The 22,697-nt window shown below is 39.0% G+C and overlaps 1 protein-coding gene across 1 annotated transcript; it reads left to right on the plus strand.

Moving 5' to 3' along the window:
• On the plus strand, positions 1 to 21,643 carry LOC308092698 (aminopeptidase N-like; the record flags this gene model as incomplete). Its single annotated transcript, XM_080438784.1, has 21 exons — positions 1 to 310; positions 1,832 to 2,132; positions 2,963 to 3,105; positions 5,229 to 5,353; positions 6,172 to 6,298; positions 8,500 to 8,654; positions 8,885 to 8,998; positions 9,703 to 9,846; positions 10,168 to 10,233; positions 10,577 to 10,642; positions 10,740 to 10,915; positions 11,746 to 11,822; positions 12,529 to 12,662; positions 13,258 to 13,313; positions 14,468 to 14,615; positions 15,121 to 15,212; positions 15,873 to 15,983; positions 17,355 to 17,522; positions 18,594 to 18,734; positions 20,562 to 20,643; positions 21,164 to 21,643. 21 exons carry the CDS (start codon positions 1 to 3, stop codon positions 21,320 to 21,322), a joined length of 2,895 nt encoding a protein of 964 aa, XP_080294910.1. The 3' UTR covers positions 21,323 to 21,643.
• Between the last annotated feature and the right edge of the window lie 1,054 nt (positions 21,644 to 22,697).

Genomic DNA, 22,697 nt, shown 5'->3' on the forward strand with positions numbered 1-22,697 from the left:
ATGGGGAAAGGTTTCTACATCAGTAAACCCATCGGGGCGGTGGCGGTGATCCTGGGTGTGGGATCGTTGGCCACCATCATTGCTTTGTCGGTCGTTTATTCTCAGGAAAAGGCCCAAAACGTCGAAAATGGAGGAACGACATCTACACCCCCCACCACTGCCACACCGGTGACCACTGCCACCACCGTCTCCCCATCCACTGAGCCATGGGACCAGTACCGTCTACCTAAGAGCCTGTCCCCGGTTCACTATGAGCTCACCCTGTGGCCCCGACTGACTCCAGATGCAACTGGACTCTACTTCTTTACTGGTAAGACACAGAATTACTGTACACAGTGTACAGTAGATCTTCTAGAAGAAATCAGTTCCAAGTCAAATCAGGAAAGTTAATTGGAATATTGAGGTTGTGATAATCAACTAAATGATGGGCAATATATTGATGTAATATCGATATTGTGATATGAGACTAGATATCGTCTGGGTTTTTGGAGAAATATTGATCCCTTGCTTGTCATAATCCAATTCAATGTAGTATTTATTCAATTAATTGATTGACTTCTGACAACAACCTTGTTTTTAATCAAAGATAAAACATTTGTGCTCTCAAAAAAAGACAGTGACACATTTTTTATTTTTTATTTTTCAACATGTTTTGACATTTTTGTGAAACCTGCTTTTAAATTATGATTTGTTCATTACGTAGCTCATGTATTAGCTTTTCCATTCTAATGTTGCTGTAGACTACAGTACATTATTCCACATTCCCAATACATATCTCCCGTAACCCGACTTTGGGTCCTGAGCCACAGTTTCTGCACCACTAGTTTACAGTCAAATGGTGAATCGTATTACCCAATATCGTGGGTTACAGTGTCAATATTTTGTTTAATAGATACAAACGCTTCCAGGCTTTTTGCAGACACCAGACATGATATTTGTGGCACTATACAATACTCGTGTTGCTACATTTGCCAAATGTATGTTAAAAAAAGAGACTACATTTCATACAGTAACTGTCTTATTTAAATGTTGCATCTTTAAAGGGATATTTCACTTTCAAATATGTTTGGGGTCATTTTAACGTCTATTCAGGCTTTTGTGAGCACTCCGGACAGTTTTTAAGTTGATTGATTCAGTATTTATGTATTTATTTGATATTCATTTTATCAGACACGCCCCCTTCCTATACAAACCCATTATAACTTCAAACTCCATTTAACCATGATAGATTCATTGAAAACACCTGTCCCTGGTTCTGGTGACTCATACTGCCCTCCTAATAACATAATATATATTTTTTTAGTTTTCCCCAGAAATTTTACAAAATACATTTTGTTTGTATAGTGTTTATTATTTTATTGCCTTTTATAGTTCATAGGATCTCCGTTAATGTTTAATTGTAATTTTAATGAAACACAAGTATGAAAAATATGCAGTTGGGCTGGGCAATATATTGATATTATATTATCTATCTTCTGGTGTGAAACGAGGGATATCGTAATATTGTAAAATGATTCCTGGTTTTAATCACTTAAGGTCTATTTTATACTTTCAAAAGTCTTGATGTGATGTGTTGTGAGCTTGGAGATTGGCTATTTTTTGCTATTTTTGAAAATGTTTGAAAATATACAGTATATAATATACCTCAATATTGATATTGTGATATTAACATCCTCACAATATCCATATTGAGGTATTTGGTCACAGATATTGTGATTTTTGTGCTTTTCGCCCAGCTCTAATGTGTGCAGTATATTGTAGGTTCATTATGTCAGGGAAAACCAGGGTGTTCTTCTAAACCACTTATGGATATACCCCCATGTTCCTCCAGGTCATTCCACTGTGGAGTTTGAATGTCTGGAGGAGACGAATCTGATCCTCATCCACTCAAATAAACTCAACTACACCGACCAGGCTGGCCATAAGGCCAGTCTTATTGCAGTCGGCGATGGCGCAGCCCCCTCCATCACTAGCTCCTGGCTTCAGACGGTCACTCAGTACCTGGTTGTACAGCTTGACAGTAAACTGTTGAAGGGTCAGAAGTACCGCCTCCACACTGAGTTCCTCGGAGAACTGGCCGATGACCTGGGGGGATTCTACAGGAGTGAATACGTGGAGGATGGAGTGAAAAAGTATGTTCACTTAACCTTTGGCATTCGGCCAAATTAGCCAATCTACAATCACTCAGAAACAGGCTGGAGGCAGCACCATATTAAAGGGGAATTTTGGAACACGGTTTTCTTACCTTTTCTATGATGCTATGATATCTTAGGATGAATTGTTCAGTAGAAACATTTCATAACTCCATCCTGGGCAACCAAAAAAATAAATAAAATAAATAAACGTAAGTCTCGCTAGACGAGATTTCAATCTCGAGATTTCAATCTCGTCTAGCGAGACTTACGTTTATTTTTCTTATACATTTTTTTGCATAGTGTTCTGTCACTATGAACGTCAGATCTCACAAAAAACAACTATTAAAATACTTAGTTATGACATTTTTCTACTGTACCATTCATCCTAATATATCATAACAAAATAGAAAAGGTAAGAAAACCGTGGTCCATAATTCCCCTTTAACAATTAACCACTTAAACCTCAGCATCCGTATTGTGTGGAAGGCACAAGGCAGCACCATATTGTTGTTACTGAACAGGGGTCTCCAACAGTGGTTGGAGGTGGACTCCATACTCTTCCATTGAGAAATTTAGACCCTGGTGTCAGATAGTAGGACACCTACTGGTTGAAAAGTAGCACCGTCTGAATTTCTCCACTTGACAAGCAGGGATTACCTCTTAGCTCAGCTGTATACATTTGAGACCTTGGTTTGAATCCCAGGTGGGACATAAAAATGTATAGATTGCAGCTTTAAAGTAAGGTATACTTTAAAGCTAAAGGTGCATAGTTCAAATGAAACCAAATATAATATAATGTAAATTAAGCATTTGTTGTTTCCTCTCAGGGTTGTTGCCACCACTCAGATGCAGCCCACGGATGCGAGAAAGGCCTTCCCCTGTTTTGATGAACCTGCCATGAAAGCAGTTTTCAACATCACTGTCCACCATGACAATGGAACCGTTGCTCTGTCCAACGGCATGGAAATAGGTATGCTCTGCTCCACAATTCTGTTTTAAATAGTTGCCGTTTTGTCTTGGGTACCAGTGAGTGAATGATTGATTGATTGATGTGTGGGATTAGGGCTGGGCAATATATCGATATTACATCCATATCTTTGATATGAGATTAGATATCGCCTGGGAATTTGCATAACCTTAATATTGTCACTGATATGGCAAAAGTGGTCTTTTCTTGGTTTTAACCACTGAAGCCTTATTTCATACTTTCTATCCTATATTAAAATTGGCTTAAGGGAGGACCACGGCCACGTCACTCTGACTCAGACATAACCATAAACAAACCTGATACGTCCATATATAGGCATGTCACTAAGACTCAGAAATTAATTAATTCAAGATTTATTTATTCTCGAAATTACACGAGTAATACAATACGTCGAGTAATACAATACGGTGCAATTCAACAACATCACAGTTTAAAAATACATTACATCTGGGAATTGGAAAATAAAAGGCATACAGTACATGTGAGATATAAAAGTTACAAATAGAAATCAAGACAGCATTTTTAAAAATTCTAAAAACAATTACACATTGTGGTGACCTGTTTGGTCACCAGAGTTCTAAAACGACTCAAGAGTACTAGAGTGGTTAATTTCATATATTACATAACCATAAACAAATCGATACGCCCATATATAGGCATGTCACAATGAATCAGACATAACCAAAAACAAATCTGATATGCCCATATATAGGCATGGAGATCTGGTTGTCCACAGCCACAGATCTGACCGCTATGCACATATGGTCATGTGCATATATGGGACCAACTCGGTCGCACATCGGCCAGGACTCGAGGGAGTGTGGTGCCCGCCGCCGAGTTGTTTGGATATGTGGTTGTCCAGAACCGCCAATCCATCCAATATGCCCATATATGGGCATGCCAATATACAGGGTATGTGCATATACCAATGACATCAGGGATCTCCATATATGGGCATAAAAGGGACTCAAGTTAGAGCTCTGCACGGGACCCCCGATTCCGAAAATACCCGACAGGACCCTAGACCCGTACGGGTCCAGAGACTCCGGAAGAGTCCGGATCCATGTTTTACCATCACTTGGGCCCGGGTCGGTTCTGGTTTTATCATCTCGGACCTCGGGTCTGTTTATCATTATGGGCCCTAATTTCACCAGTGCCTTACCCGTTGGCATTACCCGCTACTTGTGAATTACGCACAAGGGAGCTGGCACTGTCCCTAAACGGTATCTTGCGGCCGCTATAACCGCTATTCATTATGCCGACTCTGAAGCCAGGTGCTAGTGATGGAGGGGGCTGCCCCGTCGCCGACTGCAATAAGACTGGCCTTATGCCGTTATTTGCGCCAGGAGGTGTGCGCGTGTTGTTGTGCTACGATACTCTGACAATGACCCCGACACTATGACTCAGACATATCGGTCGGATTTGTGGTGAGATGTGAGGGCTGCGTAGCGGCCCGAACCTCTAGTATAGCAAATATACAAGCTCACAACACGTCACATTTTTGAGAAATGTCACAAAGTAAGTTGATATTATTGTCACAATATGATATTATCGCCATCTTGTACTAAACCTTATACTACAGTATGGTCAGGCATTGTCCATGGCTATCATGACACTTGACTAATGGAATTGACTTTGATTACGTGTTCATACATTGTACTCTCATTTCATTCCACTCTACTGTAATATGTATACAGTTCTGCATTCACAGTCAGTTGTCAATACAGTTCCCTAACACTATGGTAAATATAAACCATTGGTTCATTTACAACTACAAAAGGTCATGGTATGTTTTCTTTAAAAACTTGAAAATTTTGTTTTACCACATAAGAACGTAAAGTATACTACATTAGTTTCATTCAATCATGCATCAAAATGCACGCGGCCCATCCATCTGACCACAACACGGCAGCCGAATGGCGAACACTTTCAAGATTTTCAAGTGGGCCCTGAAAAGGTTGAACTGGTATGAATATATAGCCTATATATATACCCTATGGAATGTGGTAACTTTGAAGCTCTGTGAACAACTGTGAATACACATATAACATAATCAATACAAGGTTAATGTAAATCTCACAAATAACATTTCCACTTCCTTCCAGACACTACAATGGTTGATGGTGTGCTGATCACCAGGTTTGAGGAAACCAAGAAAATGTCCACATATCTACTGGCCTTTATTGTCAGTGAATTTACCTTTATTCAAAACAACGTGGGCGGAGTTTTGGTAAGAGTAATTTTTTTTGTTTCAGACATGGCATAGTATTAGAGATATTTCATTACATCTGTATCTTGAAATCATGATGAGCTACTTCTGTATTGTACTTTTTAGTGCCATCATTAGGTTCCAAATGTCCACGCAAGATATCTCAAAATCTGTTAAGTGTATTCATGCTCCCAGAAGGATGACCCCTACTGTTTGTGGTGACCCCATGGCCTTATCTTTAGCGCCACCATTAGGCAGGGTCTGCACGTACAGTACATGCTTTTTCAGCAGTTATGGAGACCTTTTCTCGTTTTAAGTAATTGTCATACGCAGTGCGAGCCGTTGTGAGCTTGTATTTCGGCTATTTTCACAAAGTCAAGCTAAATGTAATGCCTACAATTCCAAGAGCTTGTCAGGGTGGGGGGTCCCCAGTTCAAATATGATTATTTTGGGTGGTCGCGGCCTGAAAAGTTTGGGAACCCTTGGTCTAGATATGGACTGGTATGTAAATATCTGAAGTTGAACTTTATCTGTTGCCCTACCTTTAATCTTGATACAAGAGCAGAAAGAGGCTACCCATGTTCTGACAAAGGATGTAATTTTTCCACAGTATAGTAATGTGCATAATAAGACACATATAAACTCACAAGTTATAAACTGCCAAACATGTGTTAAAAGTGTTACAAAGTGTGTACATATCAACGATGACATTTTTTTGTTGTTGAATGAAACAAATGGTTTAGCTAATTATATGTCCGTGAACACGTGCATTTTGTGTGTTTTACTATATGCAATCTCTTCTGTGTTTGTGTGTGCATGCATATGTGTTGTGTGTTTAGATCCGAATCTTTGCTAGGCCAAATGCTATTGCGGCGGGCCAGGGAGAGTATGCTCTGAACGTCACCGGGCCCATCCTGAAGTTCTTTGAGAACTATTACAATGCATCGTATCCTCTGCCCAAGTCTGGTAAGCTTTCTCCTTACAGAGGATGTCATTTGCCCTCTTAACACAGTGGTTCTCAACTTGTGGGCTGGGGGCCCACTGCTGGGTCGCGAGGGTATTGCAAAGTGGGCCCCCAAATAATTGGCACAAAACTATGATTTTAATCATAATATAACATTATTATTTTTTATTCTTCTTTAAAAGCTTGACATAAAAGTAATCTTATTTGTGATATCCACATGCTCTGAAAATGAACACGTACCCGTGAAAATGCCTATCCACTGCCGTTTTAAGTGGGTGGGCCACGAACGCTTTCAAGATTTTCAAATAGGCCCTGAATCAGGTTGAGAACCACTGCTCTAATAAAGGTAACGGAGAGCCCATAGAGCCTCACTTGTAGCCTCTGCCTGTGCTCGTAGAACTAGTTGCAATACGTACTGTAGCTACTGTATCATCTTGACCAATGCAGGATGGAAGGATGTCTGCTATGCCAGTGATGGAAGAAGTACTCACGTGTTTTAATTAAGTGAAAGTATCAATACTGCAATGTACTGTAGATATACTCTGTTACAAGTAGAAGTCCTTTATTCAAAATGTACTTGAGTAAAAATACAAAAGTATCAGCATCAAAATATACTTAAAGTACCAAAAGTAAAAGTACTCATTATGCAGAACATCCCATTTCACTTGTTCAAAATATCTCGCGACGCATTGTGATTTTTAATATTTTTTAGATGCTATCTGCTATTTTCAAATGGCCCGAAATGTATATATATAGGGCTGAAGTGGTTAGTGTGTTTTGTAATAATAATTCAAATCTACAAAGTAACTAATAACTAAAGTTTCATAAAATTGTAGTGGAGTAAAAGTATAATATTTTCCTCTGAGATGTTGTGGGGTAGAAGTAAAAGTATTGAAAATTGTAAATACTGAAGAAAGTGAAAATACCAAAGATTTTACTTAAGTACAGTACTTGAGTACATGTACTGTACTTAGTTACTGTACACCACTGCTGCTATGCCATTGTACCACTATACTACAGCAAAATATCTGGACAATTCCTTGTGGACTCATTGTAAGAACCTGTATATTCAGTGTAATGAACTTTGCATTTTCAAATGTTGTCAATAATTGTCAAAAACAATATCTGCAGAAAATGGCTGATCTACAAGCTCACAAATGTTGCACGCTATTTTCATTGTGAGTATGACAAAGTAAAATGGTAATGGTTTAGCTTTTTTCCTTGGGACTTTGGATCATGCAGTAATTCTAGTCTTGTAGACATAACTCAAATGAGCTTCGCTGGCCAACAAGGGTCCAACTGATACCTTACAAAACATCACCCCAGATGTACTCTGTGTGTATGAAAGCCGTCCTTTATCTTCAGATATCTTTATGGCTCATAGAGGTTGAGTTTATCTTCAAAGATCTCACAGGTTGCTTGCATTTTCATGAATCTTTATTGCGGTGCAATGGGGACATTGGGAACATGTTGATCTGACTGGAAAAGTCATCCGTTTATGACCAATGAAATTATATGACCGTGTGACATTAGCAGTTTTACCCCATCTTTACAATGGACTGTTGCAATGGACTGATTGTATGACTTCAAGACAAAATGAATGTGTTAAGAAACAAATTGCTTTTAAAATCTGTGTCCCCTCGTCTTGTTCTCTTCATTTCTGAAAGAGTAATAGCATCTATATACCGTACAGTATCTCTGCTCCTGTATGAAAGTTCTCTATCGAGCAGAGGTGGCAAAATATCTCTGCTCAAGTTTAAAGGGATATTTCACTTTCAAACATGTTTGGGGTCATTTTAATGTCTAATCAGGCTTTTGTGAGCACCCTGGACAGTTTTTAAGTTGCTTGATTCAGTATTTAGATATTTGATATTCATTTTTATCTGACACGCCCCGTTCCTGTACAAACCCACTGTAACTTCAAACTCCATTTTAACCATGTTAGATTCATTGAAAGCACCTGTCCTTGGTTCTGGTTACTTTTTTCAGAAGGGGAAAATAAAAAAAGCATTAGAAGTACAATATCAGTCACCAGAACCAAGGACGGGTGTTTTCAATGAATCTGTCATGATTTAAATGGAGTTTGAAGTTACAATTGGTATGTATAGGAAGGGGTTGTGTCAGATAAAATGAATTTTATTCTATTTGCATCGATACAAATAGAATACAAAAACATTTTGTTTGTATTGACCTTTCCATACAGATCAGATAGCTCTCCCAGACTTTAATGCTGGAGCTATGGAGAACTGGGGTCTGATCACCTACAGAGAGACGGCCCTGCTCTACGACGAGAAGTACTCCTCCAACTCCAACAAGCAGAGGATCGCTGCCATCATCGCACATGAACTGGCTCACATGGTCGGTTCTTACTCTTTACCTCGTCCCTTATGTCACAGCTTACACTTGTATTAGTGTCTATTACAGTAGCTGTTTTTGTCCTTCTATGTAAGCCTTTTTATTAATAAATTATGACAACTTTACAGGCAAAATAAGAGATGTTAGAGTGACACATTTTCTGAATGAATAAATGAATACAACATTCTAAACTGAATATATAATACTTTGTTATTGATGTCGTCTCTCTTTAGTGGTTTGGTAACCTGGTGACTCTGAGATGGTGGAATGACCTGTGGCTGAATGAAGGCTTTGCCTCCTATGTTGAATACCTGGGAGCAGATTATGCTGAACCTGAATGGAATGTGGTAAGGATTTGTGGATGGCATGTTAAGAGTCAATATAGTCAATACGTAGGTTTAGTCGATATAGCCACTTAAATTATTGTATTTATTTTATTTAGACATGTTAAACATTCCATTTTAATTTAACAAAATGTTAAAATTATTGCTTGATTGGTTTGGTCTAATCAACATTGTGTTGCGGTCCGGAAATGAGTGTTAACAATAACACTCAAACACTGAGTTTGAGTGTTATTGCTTTAGGACCAACAGACAAAAATGTATTTCACAATATAATGCGTCATTTATGCTGCAACCTCCCTTATGTTCAAGGGAAGACATCAGGGAAATGAAAAGGGTTACTGTACAAGATACCTATCTCCTCACTACGATCTAGAGGAGCCCATTCCTAGCCTGGTTCCAGACGAATCTGCCATTGCAAAAAAAAAAAGGCCCTCGGCAGATTAGGTCTGGCCCCTCTCAATAGAAATTGGATTTCTCTCCCTCCGAAGTTGTGAGGGACCAATCAGGGCCCAGTATGGAAATATGGGGCGGTTTTATCACCAGGGGCATTTTTTTTATTTGCCCCTCGGAAATGCAGGTTCCATACAAAGATTCCAGACTAATATCTAAGCAGTGATATTAGTCTGGCCATGCCAGGCTAGCCCATTACATCTTTACTTCTCAGACTAACAGCGATGATTTAGCCTGTTATTTTCTCTCCCAACTAGAAAGACCTCATCGTGTTGAGTGATGTCTATAGAGTGTTTGCCATTGATGCCCTGGCCTCTTCCCACCCGCTGTCCTCATTGGAAGAAAATGTCCAGAGACCGGAACAGATCAGTGAGCTGTTTGATGCCATTTCATATAGCAAGGTATCTCAATACATTTTTCCATTCCTTTCTCTCTAATCTTAAATCTGCTCTGCTCTCACGCACATATTTTGTGCTGTGCTTGCTTGTCATAAGGGATTGTAAAGTGAAAGACATTTCTTCTGACCATGTAATTTTAGGTCTGTAGATAATAAATTGAGGACAAAGAATGTGAAACCAGTTTCACAGGTTTTGTTTTTCTGAATGTTTTCCCCAGAATAGGGCAGAATAGAGAAATGTTTAAAACCTTACTTTAACACGTCTCTGATCCCCCCCTGCTCTCTGTCTTGCGGCTCTGTCTGTTTTTCCCATTTCTCCCTCTAGGGGGCATCAGTTCTGAGGATGTTGTCTGACTTCCTGACTGAAGACGTCTTCAAATATGGACTCAGTGTAAGGACTCCTCAATGTCATGTTTTTTCTAAAAGTTTCTTAGCAAAGACACACATTCCTCTATGTGCAGTAGTTCCTGTGCTTGATTCTCTTTCATAGATATGTCAGTCATTTTGCCATGCCAAGTTATCCTTTAATAATTCATCAAAATGATGTCCAAGGACAGCTACTCTATTATGGATGCGAGCTGGTTTGAAATATGTGCATGCTCTTCAGATTTCTGAAAACATTTCAAGGAATATTTTCTGAGGAAAAGAACATTTTCTGGCATAAGGAGGTCTAATCTAAAAGAAAACAATGGAACATACATGCCATATCAATCAGAATTCTCTATGCCCTGCAGACCTACTTGAATGCATTTGCCTATGGGAATACTGTCTACTCAGACCTATTTGACCATCTCCAAATGGTAAGTTTTATTTATTTATTTTGTTTTCATATAATAGTATAATCATTAGCACTCTAATTAGTCTAAGTATTTCCCTCCCGTCTGTTTTCGTCCATAGGCTGTTGATGTGAATGACACCACCAACCTCCCTGCATCAGTCCATGTGATTATGAACACCTGGGTGCTGCAGATGGGCTTTCCTGTGGTTCACATTAATACCGCCAATGGGATGGTGACCCAGAGACACTTCCTCCTGGATCCAGAGGCCAATGTTACTGTCACATCTCCCTTCAAGTTCGTATTTGAAGATTTTCTTAGTTCATTCCTTCCTTCCTTCCTTCATTCATTCTTGCTTCCTCTTGCAGTTCTTCTTCTTGGTCATTAAAAATCTCACTTTATTTGCTTAGCTCCGTTACACCCTTAATTCGTTCTCTACTTCTCAAACGTAGTTTGTTCTTTCTTTCTTTCTTTCTTTCTTTCTTTCTTTCTTTCTTTCTTTCTTTCTTTCTTTCTTTCTTCCTTCACAGACAGTTGGAAATTACATAATCTGTATCATGTACTGTAAGAAGGCTATCATATGATCTAATTGATATAACATAAATTATGATAAATCTAGATTGCTTGACCCTTATTCATCGTTGGCCGAGGTCAGGTAGGAACGCAACGCAAATATAAATCAGGCATTATTTATTCAAAAAGACAACAAGAAACTACCATTTGAACAGTGTAGGAACCATGGCAGCCATGTTTAACGTTCCTTCTGCAGTGAGGTGCATGGTGACCGATTGGTCAGCTACTGCCGTATCAGCCCTAGGGCTGTAACTGTTATCACCCTCTCTGCCCTTTCATCGCTAATACTACCCCTCACCCAGGGAAAATAATGACTGGGTATGGGATGAGCAAGGGATTCCCAACATAGTGTTGTTTACCTTCTGGAAGTGTGTTTGTTTTCTTAACTGTAGTACTGTATGTGAATTGCTCATAGTGCATATTCCCACTCATAACACGGCTATCTTGAGAAGTCTCCATAAGTGGAAAAATTATTATAATATTGTTAGATATTGGAAAAGTCTTCCATGATTCTCTTTCATTCATTCAATTCTACATTCATTCAATTCCTCCAGTTACGAGTGGATTGTCCCAATCAAGTGGATGAAGACGGGAGCCACTCAAACTCCAGTGTGGCTGGATGCAAAAATTAGTAGGTTGAACACAAACTGATGTACTGATTAGAATACAAAGTTATGTTTTGTGGATCTGTTGAAACATAATTTTAACATGAGTTTAATTCCACCACTGAGGATCAGCAAAAAACTGTATTGTATTTCATTGCTGTTGGGGAGAAACCTTGTATCTCCATATTTAAACTTTCTATGTTTGTTTTCCATAAATGAATGCCCTATTTTACACTTTGTATGACAGTATCGTTCAAAAATAGCCAATCTACAAGCTCACAAAATGATGCATCGCCATGTTGAAAGTCAGTGGTTACGTCTGTCTGTGGGTTTCCTATATTAATATCGCCTAGTGGGTGGACTTCCTGTTTATCCGTTTGCCTTCTTCTAGCACACCAGACCAGAATTGCTTCCACACTGCACAGATAATAACGCATGCCATGGGAAATCCACTACAACATTTCTTGCTGGCAACTTTCATATTTACTGTACACTGTGTATTTGTACATTATTGCACAGTAATAGCTCTATATAACTACATTATAATTGTAGTGGAGTAAAAGTACAATACATGTATGTTCCTCTGAGATGTAGTGGAGTATAAGTATTGAAAATTGGACATACTTTAGTAAAGTATAGTACAGTACTTAAGTAAATGTACCTAGTTACTTTCCACCGCTGTTCTTACTGTAGGTGAATAAGGAGTCATTTGTCTGGTTGTTTTCTCTACAGAGGAATTTGACGCCATGAAAGTGTCAGGAAGTGACTGGGTTCTGGCCAACCTCAACGTTGTGGGATACTACAGAGTTAACTATGACACGGAAAACTGGAATAGACTTCTTTTGGCTCTGAACACCAGGCATACGGTATAAAGTCACTGTTTATCAACCAATGTTCCACTGACCACTAGTGGTCCGTGGCACAATTACATGGGAAAATGTTTATAAATGTATACTGTACCTTTTTATAAAAGAAAATATGTTTAAGTCGATCAAATGTAAGATTTTCTTATCTAATGGGCGTAGGGTGGGGGAAACGACTGAATGAATTACTGTTTAAGGCTTGATATACTTTGTTGTGCACGGTATCGCACACCAAAGGTAACATCGCTGCGCAACTTAGCCTAAAACTGTCTTTACGATCATTCATGTTAAATATCATTTTTACACTAAAATACAGTTGAAGAAGTTATATTGTTGTGGAGTGGTGGAGAGCTGGTGGTCCTTGAGGATTGTTTGTTGAAACATGCTAGTAGTACCCAGACCTCCAAAAGAAGTTGAGAAACAATGGTATAAAGGACAGCTGCCTGGCATTACTATGAGCAATTTTCCTGGCAGTTTGACAGGGCACGTTGATTACAGATAGTATATCATGATAATTCAGTAACTCTAATATTGTTGTTGACTTCTGCTTTGGTCTGCCACCATGATGACAATGATGTTCATTGTTGTTGTTCTTCAGGATATACCACCGATCAACCGAGCTCAGTTAGTGGATGATGCCTTCAATCTGGCCAGGTAAGTAGGCCTACTGCTGATGCTTCAGAGTTCATAGATGATCACTACACATCTAGCAGTGGTGGAAAAAAATTAAACCATTTTACTTAAAAGTATCAATACCGCAATGTAGAAATACTTTGTTACTAGTAGAATCCCCACAGTGCGCTGTTGCGGTTGCCAGAATTTGTGAGAGGAGTAAGCAACCAGGTCTATGAAAACAAGCCCAAAAGAAGCGTCTATAATAGGCTACATGAGCACTTCAAACCTATATATGTCGGCCATTAAACGATGTGCATATTTATATATGTTGGCTATTTGAAAATACAAGCTCAGAACCGTTCTATTTACAAGCAATTTTACAGAAAAACTAGCCCAATGTGGCTTATAATGAGCAGACCTGACAACACTGCAGACAGGGAGAGAGGAGAGGTAAGATTGCATTGGGGATAATGGCTAGTGCAGTCTTCTCTTAAAGGCAATGGCATCTGGCACGGTGATTGGTTTTATTATTGTAATGCCCAAACCACACCTATGCATAATGTAATGGGTAGTGCAGGTGTTTTGCAGGTAAGGCAGATGTCCCAAAATAGCTACTTTTGCAGGGGAATGCCCCTTGCACAGTCCTAAATCCCAAATTAGTGGGTTTAGCCTGTTCGGCCCTTTATAAATCTCTTCGCCACAAGCTCACTGCATTGCAGCACATTGTGAGCTTGTAGACCTGCTACATTTGGCTAATGTTCCCCCGCAGAATATGGATGGGGTTAAGTACAACTGTGAGGTTTTGTTGTTATTGTTTTACTTTAATTTAGAATTTCCATTTATATACTTTATACTGCTCCACTACATATGAGAGGCAAATATTATACTTTTGACTCTACAGTTATAATCAATCGGATTTAGTTACTAGTTACATTGAAGATTTAGATTATGAATACAAAACATACATTAACTGATAAGTGAGGACGTATTGTTATAGGTTAAGCTATACTATATTAAAAAATATTTGTAAGTAGTGAATATAGCCAATCTGCAAGCTCACAACGTGTCTTGTAGATCTGTTATTTTCAATACTTTTGTGCGACACTTTTGTAAGATGAAGTAGGACGTTAATTTTCAAACAAAACATGCCCGAACTCAACGATATTCATTTTCACGGTTTTAAATCCCTGCAGGGCTAAGATGATCAGCACGACCCTGGCCTTAAGCACAACCAAGTACCTCAACAAGGAGAGAGAGTACATGCCCTGGGACTCTGCTCTGGGCAACCTGGACTACTTCCAGCTCATGTTCGACCGCAGTGAGGTTTATGGTCCCATGCAGGTTTGTCATCATCTCTCAGTAAAACACAAACATTTGGCACAATCTACGGTATAAGGGTTGTCAGGGAGAAAACCTGTATCTCGATATTTCATCTTTTAATGTTTTTTTCATAAATCAGTGCCCTATTTTACAATATCCACAAGCTCGCAACACATTCCAATTTGCTTTTTAGTTTTTTAAAGATTTAGAAATATTTTTTAAATACTTTAATCACATGCCCGAAATAGGGATGCTAGGTTGAAAGTGGTTGAGTTTTATACATTTTGGAACACAGTAATTTTTGTATTTATATACATGGCACTTGTGTTTTCTTCATTTATATATTTACCATCTTATTTAATGCTGCACAACAATTAGATTTTATTTTTTTCAAATGAAAAAAATGAAATGAATTGAAAAATCATAAAAATGTTAGCTGCACCACCGATGTGTCATGATGCAAGTGTTTCCTTTGGTCTCTCTCTCTCTGTATCTCTGTCTCTCTCTCTTCCCCTCCCTCCTTCAGGCGTATCTTAAAAAACAAGTGACTCCTCTGTTTGAACACTACAAAAACATCACTGACGACTGGAGCCGTGTACCAGACGGTCATATGGACCAGTGAGTACAGAAAAGCATCATCTCCATCTGCTCCGTTATCAAGAAATATAGTGTCAGTCAAATCCTCAGTGTTCATTTAACTCCGAGTGTGCAAATGTACCCACGTGGACCTACATGTGTACACATTCAAATGGATGAATTAACATAAGATTTTGCTGTACGTTTTAGCTAAACACCTTTTACACAGTGGTTGTTTGATACTGCTGCCACTCTCTGATTCTTGATTATTCCTTGTTTTAATTTATCTTTTTTCCTTTTTGTTGTATATACAGTATGTTGTTTATTGCTGCTCTTGAGAACCATAACATTATAATTTCACTCTTACTCGTAACTCGTAACTCCCTCATTTTACACAGTGTGTCGTAACAATCGTCTTTAGATGTCTCATAAACATTCTATATAGTTTAATTTTAGAATGTAGTATAGCTGCAATATCATTATAGTAATCAAGCTGCTTAACTTCAAGTACATACTCTATTGCTGAGAGTTCTATCCTTCCAATAGTCACAAACAATTTCGGACTGCCTAATTGTGGGATCGCCTTAGCGATCACACTCATTTGAATTGTCTCTCCTCTCCTCTCCTCTCCTCTCCTCTCCTCTCCTCTCCTCTCCTCTCCTCTCCTCTCCTCTCCACTCTGACATCACCACCAACTTCCAGATACAACCAGGTGAATGCTCTTGGTTTAGCCTGCAGCACGGGCATTGAGGAATGCCAGAGTCTGGTCACAGGATGGTACAAAGCATGGATGGCCAACCCTGATAACAACACGTGAGTATATTCATCTATTCTACAAGCATTTGACTTCAGAATAGGGATCATGGGACGATATGAAAATTACATGTCACGATTATTGTAGCAAAAATCATTGCGATTAACAATGTTATTATATCGCGATAATCCAAATATGCTTAAAACTTAAAATGCCACTTTTGTTAACCACTTGAATCCCTATTCTGGGGGGAACGTTCACCAAAAATAGCCGATCTACAAGCTCACAGTGTGTCATATTGTGGCTATTTTCAAAGGTTTTGAACATTTTCATTACTCTTTTTGGTATGTTTGAAAGTTTTGGGAAAAACATGAGATGATACAAACATAGAACAGTAAAAAAATTAAAAAAAAAGTGGAAACTACAAAATATATTTAAACAGTTGTAAAAACAAAGGCTTTCTTAAATGAGAACATTATAAAAGAATGTTTTAAAAATACAATAATGTCGTGGAAGGCCTTGGCCAAAGCCATTATAACACTTTTTGATTGATTGAATACTTTATTAGACAGAAATACAGCCAGATATTTAGGCTAAAATGATAACACAAAGAAGTCCTGGGGACTTGTTTCCATCGTGGTTCTATGTATTATATACTGTATACTACATACAGTACTGTAAGTCATTATACTGTAATGTATTATAATATATTTTTATGTATATATATATATATATATATATATATATATATATATATATATATATATATATATATATATATATATATATATAAAAATATAAGATTTTGCTATGTCTTATATCAAATGTAACTAGGTGTTTAAAGGGCAAGACCACTTTGGTAGAGGTTTGGGTTGTGTAGTTACCTTGCCATGATGTAACTCCAAAGGTGGGCAAGAAATAAAAAATAATTGCTCCATTGATTAGAAATTGATAATTCAAAATATGCTCCTCATTGACTTACATTGTACGGTAAAACTCTCAAAGTCACTCTTTTAGCACAAAAACGAACGCAAACAAAGTTGATTCAGACAATATAGAAAAGTAGAAAACCCCGACTGGATCGGCGGATCCGGATCCAGATCTTCAAATAGTAAAATCAACAGGAAGTTGACATTTTTATTAAAAAAACAAACAGTACTGGGTTTGGTGATGCTCTATATTGTCTGAATCAGCTATGTTTGGGTTCATTTATGTGCTAAACGAGTGACTTTGAGAGCTTTTTTACCGTACAATGTAAGTCAATGAGGAGCATATTTTGAATTATCAATTTCTAATCAATGGAGCAATTATTTTTTATTTCTTCCCCACCTTTGGAGTTACATCATGGCAAGGTAACTACACAACCCAAACCTCTACTAAAGTGGTCTTACCCTTTAAAGCTTATTCATTAACATAACCTTTTCTCCTAGGATCCATCCAAATCTGCGTTCAACTGTGTACTGCAACGCCATTGCTGCAGGGGGCGCTGAAGAGTGGGAGTTTGGTTGGTCACAGTTCAAGAGCGCCCCCATCGCCACTGAAGCTGACAAATTCCGCGCCGCACTGGCATGCACCAAGCAGCCATGGCTGCTCAACAGGTTAGCACACTTAAGCCTAACCCTTAACCTAATCTACAGTAAGCCTAAACCTAAACCTGGGGGTGGCTGTAGCTGAGTGGGTGGAGAGGCCATCTGGTAATCATAAGGTCACTGGTTCTTCCCTTCCCGCTCACCCATCTGTACGTGTTGAAGTGTCCCTGACTTGAGAAAGACATTTAACAGATCCCCACTGCGCTCATCTGAGCAAGCCTTCTGCTGGGTGAATGCAGAAAAATAATACTACAATAGTGCCCTTTCACTAAAGCATTATTTAACTTCATCTCTGAAAGCCGATTTTCAGCTGAAAAATGTTACGCTTTCTAATGAAAATCTGTTCTTTTTAGCGAGTGATAATGGTTGGGCGATGAAGTATAAATTAGCCTTGATGATAATTTGAGTCAGGCAAAATCTGTCACAATTGTTATTATGGGGAAAAAACAGTGTCAATCTAGTAACGGACAATTGCTGACCAATATGCACGCACACACACTCACAGTGAGTGGTGGAAAGTAACTAATTTACTTAAGTACTTAAGTACAGTACTTAAGTACAATTTTGAGGTATTTGTACTTTACTTGAGTATTTCCAATTTCCAATACTTTTACTTCTACTCCACTACATCTCAGATCCAAATATTGTACTTTTACTCCACTACATTTATTTGAAAACTTTAGTTAGGCTACTTTGTAGATTTGGATTATTATTACAAAACGTACATTAATCACTTCAGCCCTATATATATATATATATACATTTCGGCCATTTGAAAATAGCCGATCTACAAGCTAAAAATGCATCGCGATTTTTATACATTTGAAAACTTGAAATGGGACATTCTGCACAATGAGTACTTTTACTTTTTGTACTTTAAGTACATTTTGATGCCAATACTTTTGTACTTTTACTCAAGTGCATTTTGAATTCTGGACTTTTACTTGTAACTATATTAGTATTTCTATATTGCAGTATTGATACTTTTACTTATGTAAAAAATGTCAGTACCTTTTCCACCACTGCTCACAGTGAGTGTACGAGTGTATGTCTGATATATTGCGCTCGTCTCCTCTCCAGGTACCTGGAGTACACTCTGATGCCAACCATGATCCGCAAGCAGGATGCCACCTCCACCATTGTGTACATTGCCAACAACGTGGTGGGTCAATCTCTGGCCTGGGACTTTATGAGGGCCCGCTGGTCCTACATCTTCAATGAGTGAGTACAACATGGTGGTCTAAATGTACTGTATTAACCCCTCCCGCTCTCTCTGCTGGGCTTTTCCTGGTTGGTCCCGCATCACACAGCAAGAGGTCAGTGGGTCTGTAGATCACTGTTTCCCAAACAGTGGGTAGGGGTTCGGGACCCATCTTTGGGTCGCGGACCAATTTTTATGGGTCGTGAGTAAATATGTCCTTTTTTTCATTTCCTACATTAAAGGGGTAGTTCACCCCCAAAATGACTTTTTTTCTATCGATTAGTCACCCCATAGAGACTTGAATTCATGGATAATTTTTTATTTGAAGGCAATAATTTGATGACCGGCAGTGGTTCCTGTAGGAGACAGTCTCCTTTGTGTCTTTTTTTTTAGATTTTAAAAAGTAAAAAAAAAGTATTTTCATCAATTAAAAAGAATCCAACATTTTTCAAAAGTATTTCATAAATAAAATTAAAAAAATCTAATAATTTCCATCAATACATTTAAAAAAAAAGTTTAAGAAGTAGTGAAAATAGCGGATTCACAAGCTCGTAACGCGCCGCGAAGCCGAATTAACACAAATCATGCTTTTCCATCTGTACATCCACCTGGAGGGACAGCGAGTGCATTTTCCGGCAGCGGCTGCTGCCTCGGCAGCTCCGCGGAGCTGCCGGTGTCCACACCGGCGGCGGCAGCTTTGGGAGTGTGCTGCGTTTGTGTAACGCAGTCCCCACCAATATTATTTACGATTCTGTGCCTATCGGTACATAACTCGGACGGCGCTTAGTCGAATAGCAGACCATCGGCCGGTCGTCGCGGGCACTCGCGCCTGGAGGCACTCGGGCGCGACTCCTTGGCCTCAAGGTCTGCTGATTCGGCGCGCCTCCGTCATGGTCCAAAACTATACTTTATCGGCGGAAAAAGAAGTTGACTGCCGCTCCTCCACCGGCAGTTCCGCGACTGCCGCTCCTCCACCGGCAGTTTCCGCGGCAGTTCCGCTGCTCCGCCGGGAGCTGCCGCTCCACCGCCGGCAGTCACTGCCGGGAGCTGCCGCTCCTCCACCGGCAGTTCCGCGGAAGTTCCGTGGCTGTTGCCGCTGCCGGAGAATGCACTCGCTCCTTCTGTCCACCTGAATGAAACATAATGGGAAACACGCTCACTTGATTTTATGAACTAAGATACTGTAACTAAAAGATACTAGGTTGGCAGGAGAATGCATCAAGCACCCGGAACTTAGCCTGGTAAAGCCCCTCCCTCCGGAATTCTCATTTCCATTTGATTTCACTCCTGAAATAAAATACAAATGAGATTTCTGGAGGGAGGGTTTACCAGGCTACCCGGAACTGCCATGCAGCGAGCAAACTGACACTGTGGGAGCAAACCCAAGTCACAGGTAGGGGGGAGGGGAAGAGGCTACGTGGACACACTGTGGTACGAGCGCGGAGCTAACGACACCACAGCGCTAGACAGGAAGCGTGAGAGACTCGGTACCAACTCAGGAGGACAGGTGTATGTAAGAGATCAAACGCAAGGACCAACACAAAAGCTAGATGCATATCTGTAAAAGTTTATGGAACAAGCTTGGCTAAAGAACTGAAAATGTGCACCATCAGTCCATCCCAAAAATAATTATGCATCCATCCATCTTCAACCGCTTATCTGGAATCGGGTCACGGGGGTAACGGTTCCAACAGAGATTTCCTGACTTCATTCACTCACTACTCATGAAAATGGATCGGTGACCCACAAATGGGTCCCGACCCACTGTTTGGAAAACAGTGCTCTACTTTATTCCTGTCTGTAATTAATGTATTATTGATTACTTGATTGATCTATCTACCATCTAGGTATGGTGGTGGCTCGTTCTCCTTCTCCAACCTCATCAATGGCGTCACCAAGAGGTTTTCTACTGAGTTTGAGCTACAACAGGTTAGTTGATAATTGAAATCATTTTGTCAACAATGTTTAGAAGTTACCTCTGCTTTTGATATCCCCCCTCTGGTTTTATGGGCAAATATCAAATGCATGCATTTCCTTTTGCGAAATGTAGACTGATATGATTGACATTTATGTTTCACTGCATGTTTATAATATCACAACTATTTTAACCACATTAAATCAATTACAATTGTCAAAATGTGTTAAGATTAGAATCGCATTGCAGTCGCAAGTTTGTAGATCAAATAATTTTAGGTAAGAAATTTGTTTTGACAAATGGAACCCAGCTGTCTGGTGAAAAGAAGTGGGGGTGACAGTACAGGGCCACAGTACACATGGGGAAAATTGGCGATGACCGATTTGTGAGAAATTTTAAAACAACAAAACAATCGTAAAAACTAAATATAAAGTTCAAGCTGGTGTACAGTTAGAATTGTTCATTTCAGTGAATTAGCAGTTCTAGGATGGCCTCCGATGAAGTACTGATTTGTGATCTGTTCTGTTGTGATAGCTGAGCCAGTTCAAGGCAGACAACGAGGGCGGGGACGGTTTCGGGTCTGGGACCTTGGCGGTGCAGCAGTCCATTGAGAGAACCAACGCCAACATTAAATGGCTCACAGAGAACAAACAGGCCGTTCTGGATTGGTTTGTGGCCGAGTCTAAACCATAAGGAGGCCTGACATCAGGTCTGGGTTACAATTTTATTTGACTTCATTGCGGAATGTTTTACACAGCAAAAGCCTTAAGGTTTAAAACTGACCGTTTACGGTTCCATTTTTACATTTTCAGATGATTTTGCTGTGCATATTTTGTATTGAAAAATCCATGCCTGAAGAGAAGAGAGGATGAAAGAGTTAATATCTTGTTATAAGGACCCCTGATGTAGATTGTTAATATATTACTCTGGATATACTGTTAAACATAGTATCCTAGGAAGAAATTGTACATAAAATCAATTTTGATACTGCATTATTATTATTATAGCTGTGTTTTACATATTTAGTTTCACAGGAATTGAGGTTTTGAAAAACAATGGGAAAAAAATCCATTAATAAAACATGGAGCAAATATCAAGCTGTTTATCCATTTCTGAAAGCGGCCCTTTTGGAAATATAAGTTATATCTTCCACTAGCTATCCTAAAACACATTTATTGAAGGGGTGTAAACAATCATACTTATACTTACTCGTATATTTATTATTCAGAATGCTACAAAATACGTACAACTTCTAGTTATGATGTTTGACTTTTTTTCTTAAAGTCATACTGAATCAGACATCTTGTTCTGCCTTTACTTTCTTGAAAGCCAAGTGTTTCTATCACTTAGAACTGTAAGTGAAAACTATACTGTAAATATGAAGGAACCATGGAAATAGACCACCAAGAAAACAACAGTGAATGGGATATTATACATTCACGCTTCTTAATATATTGATACGTTTCCTTTCATTCTTGATTTGCATAATGTACTTATTCAGATTTTTATGTGTATTATTTTTAAAACATAGGCTTAACACATTTTAATATTCTGAGCATTAACCACTTAAACCCTATTGACCGGGTTGCCTGCAGGGCTCTGTATTTGGTCCCCTGCTTTTCCCCCGCAACAAAACAAATATTTTGCCGAAAATACCAGATCTACAAGCTCACAGCTCGGCTTGTTGTGATGTGTTGCGAGCTTGTAGATCTGCTATTTTTTGCCTATTATGACATGCCCAGAATATGGACGATATAGGGTTCATGTGGTTAACCGGATATACTGTATTTGTACACAGACAATCTTATTGATTGTCCAATTCGCACCTCAGTCTGTGCCCACTCCTTTATCAGGAATATTTACATGAATGTCTTGCTTGCCTTTCTCTATTTTGTATCACTTTCATAGAACTTTACAACCTTTTGCATTGACACTGCCTGGTGATATCTGTAGACTTTTGAATGCAGTTCACTTTACACAGTGATGGTAATTTCAGAAATGTGGTCTTTATTCTTGTAAATGTATTAAAAAATATATTTGGATCATTTGTCATGATCATATATGTTTA

This window comes from Gymnoscopelus braueri (genome assembly GCF_963280865.1).
Source record: "Gymnoscopelus braueri genome assembly, chromosome: 9".
In the NCBI taxonomy this organism is placed as follows: Eukaryota; Metazoa; Chordata; class Actinopteri; order Myctophiformes; family Myctophidae; genus Gymnoscopelus; species Gymnoscopelus braueri.